The sequence below is a fragment of the Pseudopodoces humilis genome, chromosome 3 (assembly GCF_049639895.1).
Source record: "Pseudopodoces humilis isolate 2021_Gansu_Grassland_sample_001 chromosome 3, ASM4963989v1, whole genome shotgun sequence".
In the NCBI taxonomy this organism is placed as follows: Eukaryota; Metazoa; Chordata; class Aves; order Passeriformes; family Paridae; genus Pseudopodoces; species Pseudopodoces humilis.
This window is the reverse complement of record NC_142202.1, coordinates 11619828-11638424: the sequence shown is the minus strand read 5'-3', so window position 1 is coordinate 11638424 and position 18597 is coordinate 11619828. Positions and strand designations below refer to the sequence as shown.

At 45.9% G+C, this 18597-nt stretch overlaps 1 protein-coding gene across 1 annotated transcript in view; it reads right to left on the bottom strand.

Annotated features, from left to right (window-relative positions):
- Positions 1 to 14679, bottom strand: part of ACSS1 (acyl-CoA synthetase short chain family member 1) — a 31599-nt gene extending 16920 nt beyond the window's left edge. The window contains exons 1-4 of the mRNA XM_005533020.3: positions 14385 to 14679; positions 11133 to 11229; positions 2754 to 2953; positions 1452 to 1627 (exon numbers count right to left, since the gene is read on the bottom strand). Of these exons, the coding sequence (XP_005533077.2) occupies positions 1452 to 1627; positions 2754 to 2953; positions 11133 to 11229; positions 14385 to 14679 (768 nt within the window). The remainder of the gene's footprint in view (positions 1 to 1451; positions 1628 to 2753; positions 2954 to 11132; positions 11230 to 14384) is intronic.
- Positions 14680 to 18597: the final 3918 nt, after the last annotated feature.

The window sequence follows — 18597 nt, the reverse complement described above, 5'->3', positions numbered from 1 at the left end:
AAATTCTAATTTTTCTACCTAGAACAAGAGTGCTTTACTCTTCTGCCTCTGTCACTCTGTTCATACTCCCCTGTTTTGCCAGCTGGGTGAGATCTCTCCTCATCCCTACAGTTAGAACTACAGGAGGGAAGCATGCAATGTCCTGCTAGGTCACAGCTCCTCCAGAGCTCTGTACTGTCCTGATGAACAATGATTCCTGTAGGAGTTATTAGGTGGCTCCTTGGAGGAATTTCTTAGTACTGCCTTTTTATGAGAACACACTGTATTTACAAGTGAACATTCATTACCATCAGTAGGCCTAGCTGTTTAAAAATGTCTGACAAACAAAGCTTAATAAAATATGAAGAGCTCATAAAATGTAATTCTTAGCCTTTGAGTTACAGCACTGCTGCTCATCTCAGGTATTTCTCATGACATTTCAGCACTGCCAATTCAGGCTGACTTGTCAGTTTTTGAAATAAAGATGGAATCCTCATATGCTCTATTACAACATGAGCTTAAATTTTGCAGTAAGGCATTGCACAAGTGCTGGAAAGTACTACTGCTGTAAAGATCAGTAAGGATAGTCAAACATCTTAACTGCTTAATTCTTAATTAAAGAATTAACTGCTTAATTCTTGTTTTGTTTCAGATCCCAAAACTGAAAATGGGATGAGCTCAGCTCTTGGATCACCAGAGCACCTCAGAATGTTTGCAGACTAAGGAAAATAATCAGAACATCCTTTGTGGATGTAAGGAGTAAGACAATTTCTGAGTAAAACCTGTCTTCTCTGTTTAACTTATTCCTATCTCATGTGACCAGCACAGAGACTCTTGAGCAATTATCTTGCCAGCAGATTAGCTTTTTCCAGGCATTATTAGCATGAGTAGTTCCTGTTTACTGCTGCCAGCAAACTGATAAAACTACTTCTGCATTAGGCTGGAGTCCCATGTGTGCCAGCTAAACACATAAAAACAACTGCTGTTTTTTTCCCCAGGAAGCACAGGCCCTAAATATTCCCAAGCCATCACTTTTCTCCCACCATGGGGCAATCACAACACTGTTCATGGCTGGATGAAGCCTCTCTAGGAACTTCATTATTTCTGCACTGCCTTTCAACAGTGTCCAGACTGAGTGCACATGCAATCCATAACACAGTGCCTGAACACGGTAAAATAGCAACAGCCACAATGGTCTCCATGACCTCTGGGTCTCAGGAAACACTCCTTAAATCTCAGCACTGTTTGCAAGACTTCTTAAATGGAGCAGCATAACCCCTGCTGAGATAAACCAGACAGATTGAGCTGCTTCAACTCACAATCCTAGCAGACTGTAAATACAGGCAGTCCATTTGAGGATGAAGATCCAGATGTTGTAAGGAGCAGAACTCAGGTCCCAAAAGCACTTATGGAGAGAAATATTATCCTAGCCAACACTCAGACCTAAAAGGAGTTATGCAACAACAACATACCTCGTCAAGGGGAATATCACGGTCACCCATCTGGACTTTGTTATCTGTCCTCTGGGCCACAAACACATGTTTGATGCTGGGGCAGCTCTTCACAGCTTCATCCACAGTTGCCTTCAGCTCTGTGATTCGGCCTCCCCTGACTCCCTGGTTGTATGTGATAACTGCTTTGCATCCAGCTAAAAGAGAAAGAATTAGCAGACATGCCAGCCTGTCTTCCAGGCTAGGATGCACACCCAGCTTTCATTACTTTGGGGGTGATGTATAGGACAACAAATGTGACAAATACTCAGAACCGTTGTCAGTCAAAACCAGTCAGTGTCACTGATGAAAACACTTTAAAACCTGAGATACACAGAGATTAAGGGTAGCTGGGACCTCCATAGGTTATCCAGTCCATCACCCCTACCTCAAGGCAGGGTCTGCTTCAGCTAAACCACTTCTGGCAGCTACCCCTTCAATTTTCCCAAAACACTCCAATGGCATCTAACCTACCCTTTCTCCAGCAGTCAACTCCAATGACTATTATGAATGTGAGGAAGTCTTTCCCAACATCCAGCCTAAGTGTCATTCTGCAGTTTAAATCATCTATCCCTGCCTTGCAAAGCTGACATGCAGAACAGCTTCTTCCCAGTCCCCTGTGTGAGGGATAACTAAAACATGTACTTGCTCTCTGCAGATCAATTTCACTAAAAAGAAGAAAAGAACATGACAATTCCTGTAAGATTTATTCCCTCACACTAGCCGCAAAGAAACTGATGTGACTGCTAGAACATGAGCCACTGGCTATTTCCCTCTTCTGTTGCTATTTTTAGCATCACTTTTTACCTAGTCACAATATACAAGTACTTTGGGGCTGAGAACAGCTCTGTCTGCTGGTACAAGGGCTCACAGAGCAGGGGCAGGCTGCCAACACTTCCAGTACTATACATAAATCACAGGATCCCAATTGAGAATGCAGAATTAGTACTGTCCAAGAGTATCAAAGAAACACTGCAATTATACTGCAAAACAACAAATCAGGCCCTATCCCTAAGCTCTGGTTTTCCTTCCAGCTTCACTGCTGTCAGGCAATAACCTGGTGCACACTGAATGTTAAGCAATTTATTAAGTATTCTAAGGCCAGAGGACACTGCATGTGTCACTCAGGAAAAGGCTCCTCACTGCACTCTGCAGGGGAGAGTGAACTGTCCTGCTAGGCGAGAATGAACCAAGAAAACTCTTTCTGCCAAGAAAACACAGGGCTGGGATATGCCTTGGAGCACTGAAACAGAGGCATTTGTTCCCCAGTCTGCATTTACTCACAGTCCATGATTCTCCCAGCCAAGGACTCGGCGCTGAATCCAGCGAAGACCACGGTGTGAACAGCACCAATCCTGGCACAAGCCAGCATGGCTGCCACTGACAAGGGGGACACAGACATATAGATGGCCACCCTGTCCCCTTTCTGGATCCCATATTTCTTCAGGGTGTTGGCAAGGCGGCAAGTCATATCCAGAAGTTCCCTGTGGCACAGAAGGAATGTTGTCATGTGACTGCACAACCTGATTTACTTGGGGTGAGCAAAGAAAAGATGAATTGGGCAGAGTGAGACTTCATGATCACCTCTGCATCTCATCTCAGCAGGACAGGGCATCTTAAAGAAGGGTGGCCTGGGGCATGCTGGTAGCCAGGCTTCTCCTGCCATTATAGAGAGAAGAAAAAGGACAGAGTGGTACTTGCTGCAGAAGAACAGGAGAGAGAGCCGCAGGCGCTGTCCAGAGCTGCCAGGCTGTAATTTGGCCACAGCAGCCAGCAAGCCAGGTGCTGTCACACTGCCTCCAGAAATCAGGGTTTATTTCAGCCACTCCTGATGCCTTTTTTACCCATGAGGCTCAGTCAGAAGCTACTGGGAACACAAGTGGGATAAACACAAGATGAAATGGAAGTGTTGTCTAAAGACTCGCCACACTGTTTAAGTTGGGCAACAGCTGGAAGTGCTCCACAACCAGGAGCTCCTCTTTAAATTGCAAGGGTAAGCATCAAATTTGCATGCACAAGGAAAGAAAGGAGAAGTCTGGAGGCACTTGTATGTGGGACAGATTTTACAGGATTCTCATCAAAGCTGGATCACCTGCGTCCCAACAGCCTTGCAGAACACAGGTACTGCTGCCACTCTTGCACAGAGAAACTCAGGAGCACCAAGAACAGGAACAAAGTCTCTTTTCATGGGACTCTGCTATGACATGGTGACAATAGCAAAAATGTTCCTCTAAGGAATGAAAAAGCACTTTGTGAGCAAGGGCTTGCACATTCCCTTATTCTGATGCCTGCACAGGGGTAACACAATAGCAGGTGTAGCTGGGACCAAGATGCTGACATGGACTTGAAAAGCTCTCTATGCCTTCAGTGGAAGAACTCTGGGAACAAGGGTTACTGAGCCAGGTGAGGAGTGGTCTCATGCCAAGGGAGGAGCTAACAAGGGGCAGCAGAGCTCTCCTTCTGGTGCCAATCATCAGCTCAGAGGAACAGACTGGCAGAGTCTGCCAGGAATGACAATTGTCCTTCGGGTTCACAAGCTCTCCAAGTACCAAGGCCCAGAGAAGAGAGTCATCTTATACTCTCCAGCATGTTCATTATCTATCTGTGAACCCTTAGGGGTTCTAAGCTATACCACCAGGGACCCCCATACCTTTTAACAAAGAAATTAATTTTATGGGGTTGCATTCCCTAATAAGCTGTAAAGCATGAATCGTTATCTTAAGTATCCTCTTCTCCCTGAACTGGCCATAGCTACAAAACAACCCCAATTTTCAACTGGTAGCTAAGCTGCAAATAAAATGAAAAGTTGTTTCTAGTTCATAAAGGGGTTTTTTTGTTGTTTTAACCCTTGCAAGTTGGAAATAAAAGCTGAAGTGCTCTGCTTTGGAAATATCTAATCAAAACTATGGGCTGAGAATTAGTAATTTTTGGAGTGTCCACCTCTTAACTTGTCTTAAACCAAGAGACAAGACAAGGAAAATGAGCCTCAAATTCAAGGCACAGCACTTTGTATTATTTATTCTAAGACTATTCTTGTAACATCAAGTAAATAGTCCATTTCTGAACTCAGAGAGGTGGCCAGATGTGTTCAGCACCTGCTCTCTGGCAGTAGCTGGTAACAGCTGCCCATGTAGAGTGACCACAAGCATGCAGAAAGTAGGGATGGAGTAGCTGCACCCCAGACTGAATTCTCCCCAATCCCTTATAGTGGAAGATCAGCCTAAACTCTAAAGCACAACATTGAACACCTCTTCCCAAGCCCCTCAAGACCATGGAAGTGCACACTCAGTTAGATTTATTTTTTTGCTTTTATTGTGTTAATGAACTGAACAACTTTCAGCAATAATCAATTCCCACACAACCATTGGTTTAGTGCCTTGTCCTAAAAGGACACATTTTCTGGTCTGGAATTTATCTGGTGCTGCATTAAAGAAAATCTTCAGTGCAGATAAATAACAAAGAGGAAAAACAAAAGCTGTTCAACTGCAGAGCACATGAAGGGAAACAAGCCCCAGAGAGACAGCTGTGAGAAAGTAAAATGAAAACTACTTATCTGCAATGGAAAATACTCAAGTGCTTTCTGAGCTGCAGCCTCTTTCTGCTATACAGAAATGACAGAGTATCTCTGTCTGAGATGCATTTGCTGAGCAACTCCATTATTTGTCTTGTTCCTTTTGCTTATTCAGGACTCGGTAACCACAATGGCAGGTACTCTTACTGTTTTTTATGATCAACCCCTAATTAACATTTGCTTCATGAACATGTGTAAATAAGGTGATAGACAATATGGACCAGTCTTTACCCATGGATCTATTTGCCTCTTCTTTGTATGCTGAAATGCTGGGATAGAAAGGCCTTGGAGGTCCCTCAGAGCTGCAGCACATGAGAGGATGGACACAAAGGCAAGGAAAAGGTGAAGCCAAGAACTCCAACAAAGAAATCCACTAATCCTTGAGCATTAGGTGTGTCTTTTGGCTCCTGTGGCAGTCAGGCTTGCTCTCCAATTCAGGAAAGAGAGATAGCAGAAATACTGTGTCAGGAATCCTTCTCTTGACTCCCTCACTCCTTCAAAAACATTTTATCGAACAGGCAGGCAGTTGGTACATGCCAGCATATTCCACACTGCCAGTCCTCAACCCAGACACATTCTGGGGAGGAATGAGCACTGTGCAGAGTCACTGCACCTAAACAAACTGAGCAGGAGGAAACCACAGCCATCATCAACCTCCCCATCTGCTACTACTGCCAAGCTTGGCATTGTAGTTCCTCCATCACACAAGGTCGGAAGAGCCAAGAGTAACTGAAACCCTCAAAGCCAGCAGTGCCCCATCCCTGACACAGAGACAATGGCGTGGAATGCTGCCCAGGAGGGTGTGTTGTTAGCATGGCACATCCACCAGCTTCCTGCATTCCCAAGGATTTCCAGTGCAGCCACTCAGAGCAGGGCACTGCACTTGGCAGAGGGAGGCAGGAATAACCACCAGAGAGGAATAAAGCCATGGGGCACACACAGGGTCCTGGAGCACTTGAGTCCCTCTGTGCAAGCAGGGGAGACAGCAGGAGACAGCAGAGCCACTGCAGGAGAAGGAAATGTGCTGCAAGCAAAAGGAAGTGGCCAGCCCCTCCTGACAGAGACAGATGAGAAACTGTGGAGTCAGTTCATGGCACAACAGTCTGAGGATCCTCTGCAAAAGCAAATTGTAAGAGCTAAGAGCAAATAAGAGAACAAACTGGACAGCAGAACACTGCTCCAGTGGGCAAAGTGTCAGAGCAGAACGGAGAAACGGGGAAGCAGCAACCAGCTGGACCCAGAAGGGGAGACCATTTGCAGAGGAGAAAGAGCAGTAGATCCAGTGTGTGCATTTAGAACAAAGCAAGTCAGGAAAATGGCAGAGGCATTAATGAACACAAAGGACCAGTAAGAGGCATGTAGACCTGCTGCTGGACAAATGTGGGATCAGTGGTAAGCAACAGGACCTATTTCTTTCTGTATGATTATGTAAGTTTAGAGTGTTAAGGGCTAAAACTAAGTAATTAACTCTTGTGTCTTTCTATGTAAGGTGTGTTCCCATTCTGCCCGTAGATAAGGCTTTGAGCCTGTTGTCTTCCAGACTCATCACTCCCTATTCATCTCTTCAGCTACCACCACATCACTTCTAAGCACAAGACCTACAAGGCTGGCCCTTCAACAGAGCCAGCAGGTCATTGTTCAGGCCAGTCCTTCTGTTTAATCTAACAGACAGCACTCATCTCCCTGTCCTTACATCTCTGTTCCAACAGAACCAACAGACCGTATTTCTCCCAGATCCCTCCCTAGATACAGTTTTGTTTCCAGACCCCATCGCTTAGTGCAGTGTCTGGAACAACTTCTGTAAAAGCCATCAGCACCATGTGTCACTTCTATGACGCATTTCAGGATGCTTTGCAGAAACAGCCTTCCAGTAAGTCTGATGTTACCTTTTGCCACAGCATACAGCTTTCTAAACAAAGTCAGTTCCTTTTATATCAAAAAAAGTTGCATCAAGACCTTCTTTGGGAAGCAGCCTTTTGCAAAATTATTCTAGACTTTTTCTTAATACATTCAGTGCCATACACAGGCTTTGACAATATCTGGTTTAGAGCCTTAGCCCAAGCCATGTTCTCTGCTGTCATGGCACAAAAGCTGGGTTGGGTATTTCTTGCAGCAATCAGTTTATTTCCTGGAACCATAGTTTGGGTTAGGGTGAAACTGTTTGAAAATTCAGCTCAAATGTCCAAACTGGGCATTAGAGCACAATTGCCCAGCCCTCCTGCAGACATCCCGAAGCCAAGGCAAGGGAGACCCCTTGTAATCTTTCTCAGGTGAGAAAGTGAAAAATTCATTAGCTGTCTTGGATGGGGAAAGCTGAAACCCTGGGCAAGATTTACTTCCAACCTGAACTTACAAAGGCAGCTCTGGAAAGATGGAAAAGAGTTTTGCTGCCCATGGCAAGTAGCATCATGGCTTCCAGCTACAGTCTTCACTGTGATCTCTAATACAATTTAATCTATTTTAGCTCAGGCTGAGGAATCCATTGTCTTTTTAAAGGCATAGCTGTCATGTTGCTCATTAAGATGTCCAACCACTTCTATCCCACCTACCTAGGACCCTAATTTCTGGTCCTTTACTTTTCCTCTCTCCTTACTTTGTATTTTGCATTTTGAACTTTCCCTCTGGCAGCAACATTTTCTGTACAAAAGCGATCACCCTTCTTTTGAGACCTGCAACCCTTTTGAAAAGCAGGTTAGCTAATGCATTCTGCTGCCCACTTCCCATAGCTCCCATTGACAACAGCCATGGGATTTTGCAAATCCGCTGGGTCACAGGTGGATAAAATGCTAAACCAGGGAACACCAGAGAGAATAAGTAACTCCATGTCAGACAAAGGAGGGCTGGCATAGCTTTAGCTACTGTTTTCAACATTTCCTGCTGTTGAACCTACAGAGACTGCAACCCACCAGCTCTGGCCACCAACTTCACCTGCTTTTATAAGGCACAATACCTTTGAAAACCCAGGCTTAGCAATGCACTGGAAATTCCTCTGCAAGGTTTCAAAAGCCCTTAGCCTTGACAATATCCACAGGGCAGGACAAAACACACCTGGTCTGGTTGCACCCTTCTGACAATAAATTCAGCTGTCAGCTCACAGCACCACAGTGCTGCTAAGCCACTACCCTACCAATGAGTTTTTGGTGGCTTAGACTCTGGAGACCCAGAGAGCCTCTTGATAACTGATTTACATAACCTGTCCCCACTTTGCAGACTGCAGACACCAATGCCCAAGAGGGCTGTATTCCCTGTTATTACAATGCAGTAAAAACCCAAGTCTTGCCTTCCCATTCAAAACCAGAGATAATCTGAAACTCAGCTAAATTTCTACTTGATAGAAATGAAAGCCCCAGGAAGTGAAAAGCAAGAATGACCAGTGAATTTTTTTTTCCTGAAAGGCTGAGTTGCATCAGCTAGAGAGACAGAACAAAACTCAGCAGTGAAAAAGATCATCACAACTGAGCTTGTAAGCGCAGCCATCATCTCTTGGTGCAAAAAACAAAATGTTTCACCTATGATTCTGGGTATCTTTGCCCACCAGCAGATGTTTGGATACTTCCCCTAGCACACAGCACTTGAACTCTGCTGCACAAATACAACCCACCTTGTTGACAAGTGTGCACAGGGATGTGAGCTGACTGATGGCCCAGCCCAGCTCCTTGACCACAGTGGAGGCAAACTGAGGCTGCCAAGGATGAGCTAGCTGGGACAGTACTTTGCAGTACAGCTGCGTTTCCTGACAGTGCATGGAGGACATCCCACTGATGAAGGTTTTTCCCTTCCCCAGGGAGGAGAAAGCCTGTTCCAGCCCTTTTCCTGCACAGCCACCTTCTTCCTTTGCAGGCTGCGATGGGAATAAGGCCAGCACTCAGCTGTTTTCTTGTCCCTGGCAACTCCCCAAAGGAGAAGCCAGAGGACCCAGGCCAGCAGCTGCATATTTCCTTGTGTCACCCAGGGCTTATCTCTGAGGAGAAGCAGCTCACAGCAGCAAGCTTTGCAAAGCAGATAATGCCAAAAAATGGTGCCTTGCAGTATGTTGCACATAAGCCCTGGACAGCTCTCTCCCGGCTGAATGCACAACCTTACTCAAAGCTGGTCCATAAGGCAGTGCCCAAATTAAAGTCTTTGGCTTCCTAGAGTGCTAAGTCCTTACTCTAAGGCTGCTATGCCATTAGCAGGGCAAACAGATACTAAGGAAAGGGGCATCTCCTGCCAAGACATGTCCAGCATCCCTCTCATTCTCTCTTTACACTGAGGCTGATGTGCTACAGAAGGCTCACCAAGCACTACTCAACCAGCATTCCAGCTCCTGAGCCACTTCCTTCTCTGATATGTTTTCCCTCACAAAATTTCTAGCTCAAATAAGGCACTACTGCAAAAGGTTTTCAACTAAGCTCTGTCTCAAAGGAAAGTCCACTGCCAACACACTGTGGGAAAAAGCATCCTGTTCCATTTAAAACCTGTAAAAATGCAGCCCAAAGGCCACAGAAAAGGCTCAATAGTCATAGACTACTGCTGTTTTCAATAAAGCTATTCCTGCCATAATGAGATAAGCAGAGAACCAAGTGACCTGTTTTACCACGTGGTAGGACCAAAGTCTCTTGAGAAACTCAAACGCAGTCACATCTCACCCAGAGTATCAGGCAGAAACAGAAACATGGCTCTCAAATACAGGCAGAAGATTTGAAAATAGAGGTTGCCAATATATCTTTCACTTGTGTGTTCTCCTTTCTGATACCAATTACTGTATCTCTGTAAGGTTGCACAAAGAAGGGTTCAGTTTTGAGATAGGGGTTACTTGTCTTCATGTGACAGCAAACACAATTCCACAGGCTTGAAAATACACTTTCTTCCAAATGCATTTTGGCATGGTCAGGAAAAAAAACCAGTTCTGTTGTTCAGAAAGGCTATCCTTTATCTCCAGAGATTGCAGATAAGATGTTTGAATGTCTGCAGCAGCTCACTACATTTCAAATAGCAGCCTAAGGGGGAGGTTTGGGTTGCCTTGAATGAGGCTGTGCTGTCTGTTGGGCTGCTTCTCTTATCAGGTTGATCTGAGCACAACTGTCTCCTCTTTCCTACCCCTAGTTTTCATTCCTGAGGCATAAAGAAAGAGGTAAAACTACAAATTCATAGAATATGGAGAAAAACATACCATACACAGACTCTTGGAGAAACCTTTGATTCCATTACCACCAGAATGACAAAATGCAAAAGCACTTAGCCAAGCTACCCAATTCATTACAACATATTTATATCATAACAGGCCTAAACACCCTGCCAAATAACAATATCAAGATTAAAACAAATATAACTCCTTTCACAGATTTATATCAGACAGTGTTTATTTCTGTTGCATGAAGCAATAACCTCTCAAAATTATTTTCACACCCACTCCTCCCTGCTGACCACTTTCCTCACTCCAATGAATAATGTTTCCAGGAGCTTTAATAAATTTTGGAGATGAATCAGACCACCAGAACCCATTCAGACCCAAAGAGTTCTAAGAATCCAAACAAGTTCCAGAAAACACTCTGTAAAGGTCTAATGCTAGGACCTTCTTCATCTCTTCTGCTTTCTGATCTATCAGAACAAACATCTGGCTCCCTGAGATTCAGCAGCTCAAACATCTGACTCCCTAAAACATGCACTGAGGAACATACAAGTCTGGGAAACACTTAAATCTCAGTAGAGACAGAGATTATGTAAAATTTAGGACTTTCTCCTAAATGAGGGCACATAGCAAGGAGAAGAGAAATATAAACCTGCCATATTCTAAAAAACCCTGCAATCTAAAGCATCAATTACAAGTCAGTGTCACTCAGAGCAGCTTCAAGGCTGCTCTAAAATGCACTGAGAATGGAAAAGAGAAACATGGGGAGCTTAAAATCCCCTCCAGCCAGGGGTCAGTATCAAGCTGTTGACTACCAACACAAGATGTTTGCACCAAGACATTTGCTGCTCTGCTGAAACCAGAAGCTACTCACAGAAATTTTTCCATGCATATCTCCAGGAAGCAAAAAGGAAACTGTCAGGTGAAAAAATCCCATTTCCTGTTCCCCCACACTGCCAGGCATAGTGAGAAGGTGCCATACCTGTATGTCACATGCACTGCAGTTCCAGGTTCATCTCTCTCCCAAATCAAAGCCACTCTGTTCGGAGACTTTTCGACGTGCTGATCCAAGCAATTTACTGAAAAAAAACCCAAGGTTTTAAACAAAGCCTGATCATACGAAAGGTGCTTTGTAAACCTAGCTTGGTCAAGTGCAACAGCAAGCAAGTGCAAGATGAAACATCAGTTTTCAGGTTGCTAGGCACACACTAACGTATAACAGAGGAACTGAGAGCATTTGCAGCTCCAGCAAAACTATACAACAAATTCTACACTTAATTGGCACAGTGGCCTTAGAGATGGATATCCATGACAGGCCATGGCTAATTCAGCTCAGCTTTGTTCCACTGGCTAAACTTAAGCCAGCCCAAATCCTTCCCCTGCTCCCAGCAGCACAAAGGCAAGACACCCTTTTGATGTTTTTGCTCCCCAGAGCAGCATTTCACTACGGAACTCGGATAGTCTACTCCAGCTGGCATATTTAGCACTGCACAATTTGGATTTTCTAATTAAAGCTCATGTGAAACATTTTTATTCCAGGGTATAACAAAGAGCTGAGCCTCAGCTAACTGAAAATATCTAAAACTGTAGGACATATGGCAAACTCAAAGTTCTGACATCTACAAATTATCAGATCTGTGGGAAAGATTAATGTGTCTCAGGCTGTGTATTCCATCTCCTAAAATTTAAAGGTATAAAATTCCCTTTTAAAGGTGTATCTCTCCCCCTCAGCAGCTTTAAGTGGAGGACTTAGGGAGAGCACCCAACCTGAAGAAATTTAAATAATTCACAAAAGAAACCTGCCTGCACGTCCAGTAGCAACCTGCCTGATAGAGAACTTGTTAAGTACTAATTCCAAGACTATATGACACTTACTTATTGCATTTTAATCTTTCAAAGGCAGTTACTGTATTTTAATAGGCAACATGTCAGGGACACTGCTGTGTAACTCAGAGAAAACCTTTTTAAAAATTTCTGGATTTCAGGTCTTATTTATTGGAAATATTAATACTAATGGGAGAGGACTTCATTTTTCCAGATAAATTTAAAAAGCTGTGTGCTGTAGTAGCTTTGGCTGTTGTGTGATCACACCATCACACCACCACACGGGGGTGGGAATGAGCCCCTAAAGGTGCACAGAGAAAGAAATTCCTCAGAATTTAACACATTTCATTACAAGACCAAGTGTTAGTCTCAAAAATTTGAAAAAGCATTCTTCAGCTGTTTAAAGTCTTTTATTTTTAATGCAAAATCCTGCAGCAGTACTATAAAAATAAAAGAGACAAAGTTATTTCTTAAACCATTGTAATACGATACAAGAGGACAAAAGCTCTAGTAGGGAATTTCCTCTACCTGTGTTCATTGCTATATCTCGGTCCACAAGTAGCAGCTCCCACCTCCAAGCTCCTCGCAGCTACACCCTCACATAATGTAACACACTACTGTAAATTATGTGAAGTGGCATTCATTGCCCTAGCAACTTTTCTTACTCCTGAGCAGCCACACCGGCCTTCAGAGGAAATTTCTGCTGCAGAAAGCCCTGGCTGAAAGCTCCAAGCGGGAGCTTTAGCTCAGTAAGAATCGGCAGGTGAACCAGAGCCAAATGCTATTATTTCCTTCCTGATCTCAGGCTTACAAGAGCCTTTTGCTCATTTTACAAAACAGAATTGTGACCTTCCCCTTACTACTACACCCTAGTGGTTTCTCCATACATTTTCTTGCTTCCTTGACTGCTCAGAAACAATTCATCTCAGTAAGACAAACTCCCGACAATGTGTCCTGGTCGTAAATGCAGTAGTTTGCCAGGTTATTCTCCTGGCCAGGAATTACAGTTCAAGAAATCCAGAAGCCCTGAAGCTCCCAGGTCCCCAGAATCCTACTGCAAGGGCCCCCAAGCAAAGAGCATCAGATGACTCAGTTGCTCATGGTTCAGTTGTGCTGAGAGACATGCACACAGGATGTTCTGGATCAGGAATCTGAACTGTTGCCATGTTTCTGCAGCCAGTGTTCAAATCAAGAGGTGAAAGGACAACATCAGAGTCTCCTAATTGAAAAAACAGACACTTGGCTGTGACAAAGTACTGCCTTCATCATGCTTGGAAAAAAAAAACAGCAACAGCAAACCTGTTTAATTCTGTGCATCTGTTTCAAAGATTTCCTTTTATGTATGCAAAGAAAACTAAGTGGCATTTTCTGTCAGCTGAGGAACCAGACCAAAGGCCAAGCAATATCTGGATATCAAAGATCTGACATGGGATCCAGAAGAAAGTGTTGATCCCACTCTACAGAGGAAAGAAATAGATCCCTAATAGGCTGTGCTCAGACAAGATCTTCCTCTCAATGGGAATTAATGAAAACAAAATTCTGGCTAAAATCCTGATTGCTGCATGCTGGACACAGGGCTGTACAGACACCTCCATAATCTTGGGACCCACTGCTGGGCATCATCCCCTGGGAGGAGACACTCTCTTATGTTCTATGGAACATCTGAGGAGGGCTTCCTCTTCGGCTGTCAAAAAAATAAGTGGCCAGAGATGTTACAGTTACTGCACTACTGAACAGGTGCTCTCCCCGAGGAATGGGAAAAGAAGGTCAGCAATGTTCATCCCTGTTAAAAGACATCATGAGTGATACCCTGGGAGGGGCTGGGGCTCACTCCCACTGGATGAAGCACTACCACAGCACAGAAGAGCCTTCAAGGCAGATATGGCATGGACAAAACTCAAAGGCAGTCAGGGCAGCCACGGCAAATTTTACTCTTGTTTCATGTTGAGTGGTTACATCAGAGGAAAAGGCCAATATTCTCGTTTAAAAGAAGAAAAAACCCTGCAGCTTCTGCCGTAAAAATCTGGAGCCGTTCCCCACCTGTGGATCATCCTGAGCCACCACGGGGCCGGGCAGCACCAGGAGCCCACAGCCGGCAGAGCCCAAGCTGGGCATCCCAGCAACGGAGCTGGGGCCGATCTCCTCAGGTCGAAGGGCGGCCGCCCGCGAGGCAGCGCCCGGGCAAGAGGCTAAGCCGGGGTTATCCCGGCTTCGGATTTTCTCCCTGGTTCCAGCATTTCGCAATTCCCGGCTTGTTTCCTCCCTGCGCCGCCCAACCGAAATCCTCGTTTTCACCCCCAAAGACGAGCGCTGGTGAAACTTCTCCCTGCGGGGCGCCTCCCGTCCAGCCCGGCGGCAGCAGCGGGCGGCCCCGCCGGGGCGCGGGGGATGCGCGGCCGGGACGCCTTACCCGAGACGTTGAGGCGGCCGCCGAGGAACCAGCGGGCGGAACCAGCGGGAGCGCCGGGCTGGCAGGCCGTGTGAAAGGGACTGTCCCAGCGCAGCCACCCCCGCGCCACGTCCGCCCAGAACCCGGCGGGGTCGCGGGCCGCCCGCTCCCGGCAGGCCCGGTATCCGCCGGGCGGCAGCGCCCCGGGGGCCCCCGCCTGGCTGCAGCAGCTCCGCGCCGCCACCGGGACTCGGCCCGGGGGGCGCGGGAGGCTGAGGGCGCGCAGAGCCCGCGCTCGGGCGGCTGCCAGAGCCATGGGGAACACAGCCCTGCACCGCTGTCCCCGCCGCGCCCGCCCGGACCGGGAGAGCGAGAGGGAGAGAGCGAGAGAGAGAAGGAGAGAGAGACCGCCTGCGGGGAGGGGCTGCCCCGCCGGGGCGGCTCCGCCAGCGCCGCACCCTGCACAGCCCGCACAGCCTGCGCCCAGGGACGCTCCGCACTCCTGCGAGCACCCCGCGCTCCTGGGAGCATCCCGCCCCCAGGGACACCCTGCCCCCCTGAGAGCACCCCGAGAGACACGCCTGCATCTGGAGAGAGAGACCCAGCACCTTCCTCTGAGGGGAAGTCACTTGCAGGGATGTGCATCCCTACTCGCATCCTCACCACAATGTGGGTGCCCAGGTACAGCCAGGCACTTCAGCATAAAAAGCAACTGAGCACAAAGTGAGCACGGCCAGTGGCACAGTCCTCATGCACAGACAGTACTCGTGCTCGTGAATAGGTGGCAAACACATTGTGCCCTCGTACACGACCATACACACAGCTGTCAAAAGTCACCCTGTCCCCTCTGCTCAAAATGGGGTGTCTCTAAGTGGGCTACACAACCGCTTTTTGCTTGCCAGTTCTGTGAACATCATCATTACCGTAACGTGGAATTCCTGGCGTTAGTATCACAACACTTTTTCCTCTATGTTAATCTAGGGACCAGATTTCACCCCAGCTTCTTGGTGCAAACCCTGTACAATGAGTAAGCAAGGTTTTACAGCAGGTAACACAGAGCTTATTCCCTGTCCATAGCAGAGACATGCTCTTTTCTGTCATGGAGAAACTAATTCTTTTAGACAGCTTGGTCCAGCCTCCCAGCACAGAGTCTAAAAGCTCAGAGTGTCATGGTCTGGGCATCCTAAGCAAGCACCAAACTACCTGAGCACCAACTCTACTCATTTCCAGGGTTTGGGTAGGCTAATCACATTTCATATTCAAGATTAAAAACTTGAAATAACTTTATATGCTATGAAGCTTCTTCTGGCAGTGGTAGAAACAAACAGTGGTTTTCTGTTCTAAAAATATCACCAGGCACTTTTTTGTGTGAGATTTTCTGACACTGCTGAACTTTTTAACTGTGTTTTATAGGTAACCAGAAAGAATAAATACAATTTCAATTTCCTTGTAAAGTTGGCATTAGTAGATGGCTGCTGTAGTTCCATATTGCTTCCTTGTGTTTTGACTGTCACTTTCGGTTCGCCCAAGCCCTTAATTCCAAGCAGCAGCACGTGTGCCACCTGGTGCCAGACAGGGGCACGGAGAGCACATTAGCTTTCACTTGGTTTGCCCAAGTATTGCTCAAAAGTTTTCTATCAATGATGACTTCTACCCTTTTCAGGATTTCACAGGAATGCTTTTCACAAAACAAACAAATGAGTTGTCAAAAAAAGAAAGTATGAATTTAAATTATTTGGCCTTAAAACTTACCTGCTTCATTTGCAGACCTTGACATTTGGGAACCCTTCTCTGGTTTTCTTCCACCAAGGCTGATTTTCCTTTTCTACCAGCAAGTTTTGGTTTGCTCATGATTTACGAAAACATTCCCTGCTCTCAATTTTTGGCTGCCTTTTTCCTCAGAGAAAACCATGGCCAGCAGCAACACAACCCAAATCCAGTCTGATCACCCCATTCAGATGTGTTGCTGAACCCAAGCAAAAGCACAAATCTCCTTTCTTGCCTCAAAAAGAGATGAAGAGAGGGGAAAAAGAGTCCCTGAGATTTTGCAGTGCCTACTTGTTCTAGCTGTGACCTTCTGAACAAGTGAGTGAAGGCTGGCATCAGGCTGTTGAGTTTTTGAAAACCAAGGGGTGTTACAGCAGTTCTCATTTTTAAGTATTTTGAGTGTGCCAGGAAAGGCAGGTGCTGGATAAAAGGTCACAGAATTTCTTCCTTCATTCACTGAGTCCTCTCTCCATTCTTAGGGCTCTCTGGCATTATGGAGTCCCAACGGGAATGCTGGCATTCCCAGCTGTGGAGAAGCCTGGTGACTGTGATCTGGAAATGCCACCTCTGTGTGGCAGCTTCCAAAGGCTGGTGGCATGGAAGCTTTCTTTCACAGTGCTTGGAGCACTTTCACAGTGCTCCACCAGCACTGTGAAAGAGAGATCTGAAGGACACTGAGAAGTAAAGATGACCTCTTGGGGAAAACCAGCTCCCTCACCTTATTTTGGTTTGCCTACTTCCTCTGCCTCTCTAACAGGCAGAAGAAGTCATTCCCTGTTACAGCCAAGCCTCCTGGCACAGCCTCCCAGACCAGCCAGGCAATCTCACTGCCCTGCAGGAGATTTTAGCAGGTAAAAGGCACAGCTGCTGAATAGCTGCAGATCTTGGCCCGGATTAGGTGTGCTCTGTGCTGGTGTCATGGAAGGCACTGATGTGCAATGCCAGTCAGAGGGTCAAGTAGGGGCTGAGATTTCTGCAAACAGAACTACAGCAAAAAAAAAAAAAATTAAAAACCCAAAACCTCCCAACATTCCACATCTTTCTACTCCTATCCTTAACTGCTACCACCGGCTATTTATTTGCCTCATCTTTGATTCCTGTCAATATATAGAAGACTTACTCAATGAGGTGTTATGTTTCTCAATTGCTCATCCCCCTGTTTTTCCCTTAATGACCTAAAAAGAAGAATACTAAAGTGGAATCCATGACTCTTACTTGGTTATCACTGATCTACTCCTAACTGTCCTTTCCAATGGTCTTCGCACATGGTGTGCACACAGTTGATATCTGACTCCACAAAGAAAGTCAGGGCCAGGCAAAAACACCATCACAGATCTAAGTACATGCTAGTCTGTGTTAGAAATTCTCCCAAGTCACAATTAACCCAGTTTTTAATAAAATCTTTTGATCATTTTCAGCTACATTTCTGCCTGCAGATTAAATTGGACATGTTCCCAGGTGGCTGTTCTAGCAGGTTTCTAAGCCCATTCAGCTCCATCTGCAGAAGAGCAAGCTTCTAGGGAGGTTTAGATCAAAGATGAAATAAAGCTAAAATGCAGTTGCTCAGGTACCACTTTAACAGATCAGCATGGACCTTGTGTCCAAAGCAATGGGAACTGCAGCAGGTTGGAAGGAGCTGAGTACCTGAGCTAATCTGGAATACGGATCTTTGTCTGCTCACATCTGGTCATACCTGAAACAAAGGTCAAAACTGTGTGAAAAATGTAGATCTGCTGCAATTCCATTTATGAATAAATGCCAGATGAGTGGCAAGGGGGAAAAACAATACTTAAAAATATCCAGATAACTAGACTGCTTTTATATGGACCATGCCATCAGCTATCTCATTCTCCAGAGTTTTCTGTTCAAGGCTGGATTTCAAACCAAGGTGATTCAGTGCTGCTGCTGACACCTATCAACACAGAACTTCCCTCCCCATTTGGCTTCTCTCCTGCATCAGCAGCCCACACTGGTTTTGCTATGTGCTTTGTGCTTACTGATAAATCTTGATATCACACTGGCTTCCCCTTAGGCAGCCCAGCCTGAGGGTGGACTAAAGGCTCCAGCATCAAACCCTTCCATTCCCTGCAGCTTGGTACCATTGCTCAGTCCAATTTACTGCTTGGTCTGTGCTTGGTGCTCCACCAGCACTGTGAAAGGGAGATCTGAAGGATACTGAGAAGTAAAGATGATCTCTTGGGGAAAACCAGCTCCCTCACTTCATTTTGGTTTTCCCACTCCCTTTGCCTCTCTGACTCAGCACCATGAACCAGTGCTTGGGAATACAAGTGGTGGGGTCTTGACCTGCAGCACAGAGAGCCCACATGGCAACTGCCAATCACTTCTCAATCACATACTTGGAATGACAGGAACCTTGGCACGAGGTGCAACTGCAGGTGCCTTAACCCCTGGGACCTGCAGGATGAGTTGCGACATGGCTAGAGATTCCCTGGAATTCTCTGTGGAA